Source organism: Pyxicephalus adspersus, chromosome 9, assembly GCF_032062135.1.
Source record: "Pyxicephalus adspersus chromosome 9, UCB_Pads_2.0, whole genome shotgun sequence".
NCBI classification, from domain to species: Eukaryota; Metazoa; Chordata; class Amphibia; order Anura; family Pyxicephalidae; genus Pyxicephalus; species Pyxicephalus adspersus.
Genome location: NC_092866.1, coordinates 52,553,771 through 52,556,107, shown reverse-complemented (window position 1 = coordinate 52,556,107; position 2,337 = coordinate 52,553,771). Strand labels below are relative to the sequence as shown.

The window sequence follows — 2,337 nt, the reverse complement described above, 5'->3', positions numbered from 1 at the left end:
TAAGACTTTTGTGTTGTAAATACGTCAATCTTCTCTCTTTTCAGCAAGAATCTGCTGATTCTGCAGAGCCAGATGAAAAGGTTTTAGGTGTGCTGCAAAATCACTTGCCCAACCTGGCACCAACATTTAATCGGCTAGGAATGGAACGTCGTGAGAGTGAAGCATCTGTTAGTGGGGTAGAGGCACGGAGACGCGAATATGACAATCCATATTTTGAGCCTCAATACGGATTTCCACCAGAGGAAGAGAATGAAGAACGAGAAGAGAGTTATACCCCCATGTTTAACCAGACCGTTAATGGCACTCGGTGAGAATCAGTGTTTAGACATAAGTCAGGAACTCTACCTTTGATCTACCAGTACATTTCATTTCCATGACTTTTGCTTTTACTATTAGCATACCTGGTTGTGCACCTTGTGAGCCTCAAAACCTGGAGTGCCGTTTTATACTAATCCAAACAAACTACAGCCAGGATTATGGTCCCTGCCGCCTATTGAGGGTTTTATTTTAGTGTCTTTTTTTTTTTTTTTTTTACTTTCTGGGCCCTAGCGATTTGAAGATTAGGTAGTTGCAGGCACTAAGGTGTTGCCCATGCTTTAGCATTTTTGTCTATCTAAGACACTTTTTTTTTATAGATATAATAATAAATTGTATGGTTATAAACTCTTGTAACAGAACAGAAAATAAAATAAAGTGGGTACAGACAACAGTAAAAAATGCATAACTTTGAACTTTCAACCAATTTTGACCAATAATCAGAAAAAAGATAAAAAAAAAAATTCTGGTTTAACAATGGAAACTAGACCCATATAGCTAACTGTTCTGGGTCTTCATGAAATGGGGTTAAAGGGTTGTTACCAAAAGAAAATACATTTACAGTGAAATAACAATGAGCATATTTGTTAAACAGTTCTTTAACATTAGCCAGCTCAAGGAAGTCCTAGGTTCCCATAGGGGTTATTTTTGAAAAGACTGTGAGGAGTTTGTCTCACTGATACCATGGAGCGAGATCAAATATGACAAGATTGTTGCCTCCCCACCTTAAAGAAAATAATCCTCATGGAAACCCAGAGCTTCTTGAGCTTTCATACAAATTTCTTTGAATGTGCATCCAATCCTCTCTGGTATAAAGCATGGTGGTTTGAATTTTTTAAATCTCCTATATCCCCAGAGGAAGCTATGTTGCAAAACGCACTGGAAAAATAGAAGTAACTGGTAGCCCCTCCTGCAAGGTAAATGCTTGCTTTGGTCTAGGGAACAGTTTTAAGGGATCTTACCCTATCCCCCATTCCTCTGGTTGCTCACATTCCCCCGTTTCCTCAATTACTCTAGTCTGTGAGCTGGTTCTAGACACACTTACAATGCAGTGATTGTTGTCATACATCGTATGTGAGGATTGTGTGTGATCACAATGTCATGAAAGCTAAAGTAGGCTGGGCTGGACCAGTGAGCACATGCAGAGGAGGAGACCTGCAGGAATGGGGTATAAGTTAAATAAAACAGCTTTAAGGTGTAAAATAGATAATAACAAGCATTCTCTTCATAGGGTGCATTTTGTACCGGCAGGGTTGAGCTTTGTTATCAGGCTTATCAGGCATTTTTTTCAGGGGTTTTGTAATATAATGTTTACCATATCAACCTGCTAGAATTCTTATGCAACTGATTTCACTGGTTACTACTTCATTTTGCTTCACGGACTCACTACTTTTTGTGTTTTTTGTTTCTGTGTTAGATCCCAGAAGCCTTTGCTTCGTCCTAATAGCCTAAAGCTGGCCAGCGATTCTGATGCTGAAACAGATTCTCGGGGAAGCTCCCCCACCTCAACTGTTTCCAACAATAGCAGCAATAATGAGGGCTTTGGGGGCATCATGTCCTTTGCCAGTAAGTTTTCTGCTGCCAGGAAAAGTGAAGAAAATTTACAGATTATGCATTGTTTTAGGAAAGAAATAATACAACCACTGTACACCTTGTCTTCTTTTCCAGGTAATCTGTATAAAAGTCATACCAGTAGCTTCAGTCTGTCAAGCTTGACCCTGCAGACAAAGAGTGGTCGGGATAAGGCAACCCCATTTCCCAACTTTAAAGGTAAGCATTCCTGTAGATTAGGTGAAGTATAAGAAATCACTCCATATCCCAGTTTTGTAAGGTAAGTACCTAGGGATAGGGTCAGTAAACACATAAAGAGGGCAGCTTCTTTTTCTGGGAAGGTAAGTGTTCCCATCTGTAAATGTGGATGTTGGAATGTGACTGGTTGTAATGTAAGTGCAGTGTCTGGGGTGCTCATCTTACATTAACCATTCCATTATCTCATTTATCTCTCCCTGTTTTTTTTTTTTT

At 39.5% G+C, this 2,337-nt stretch overlaps 1 protein-coding gene across 42 annotated transcripts in view; it reads left to right on the top strand.

The window, feature by feature from the left end:
- MADD (MAP kinase activating death domain) overlaps positions 1 to 2,337 on the top strand; it is an 84,737-nt gene that overhangs the window by 45,343 nt on the left and 37,057 nt on the right. For all 42 annotated transcript variants that reach the window (XM_072421989.1, XM_072421982.1, XM_072421986.1 and 39 more), the window contains 3 exons: positions 45 to 307; positions 1,733 to 1,881; positions 1,984 to 2,085. In XM_072421989.1, coding sequence (XP_072278090.1) covers positions 45 to 307; positions 1,733 to 1,881; positions 1,984 to 2,085 — 514 coding nt within the window. The remainder of the gene's footprint in view (positions 1 to 44; positions 308 to 1,732; positions 1,882 to 1,983; positions 2,086 to 2,337) is intronic.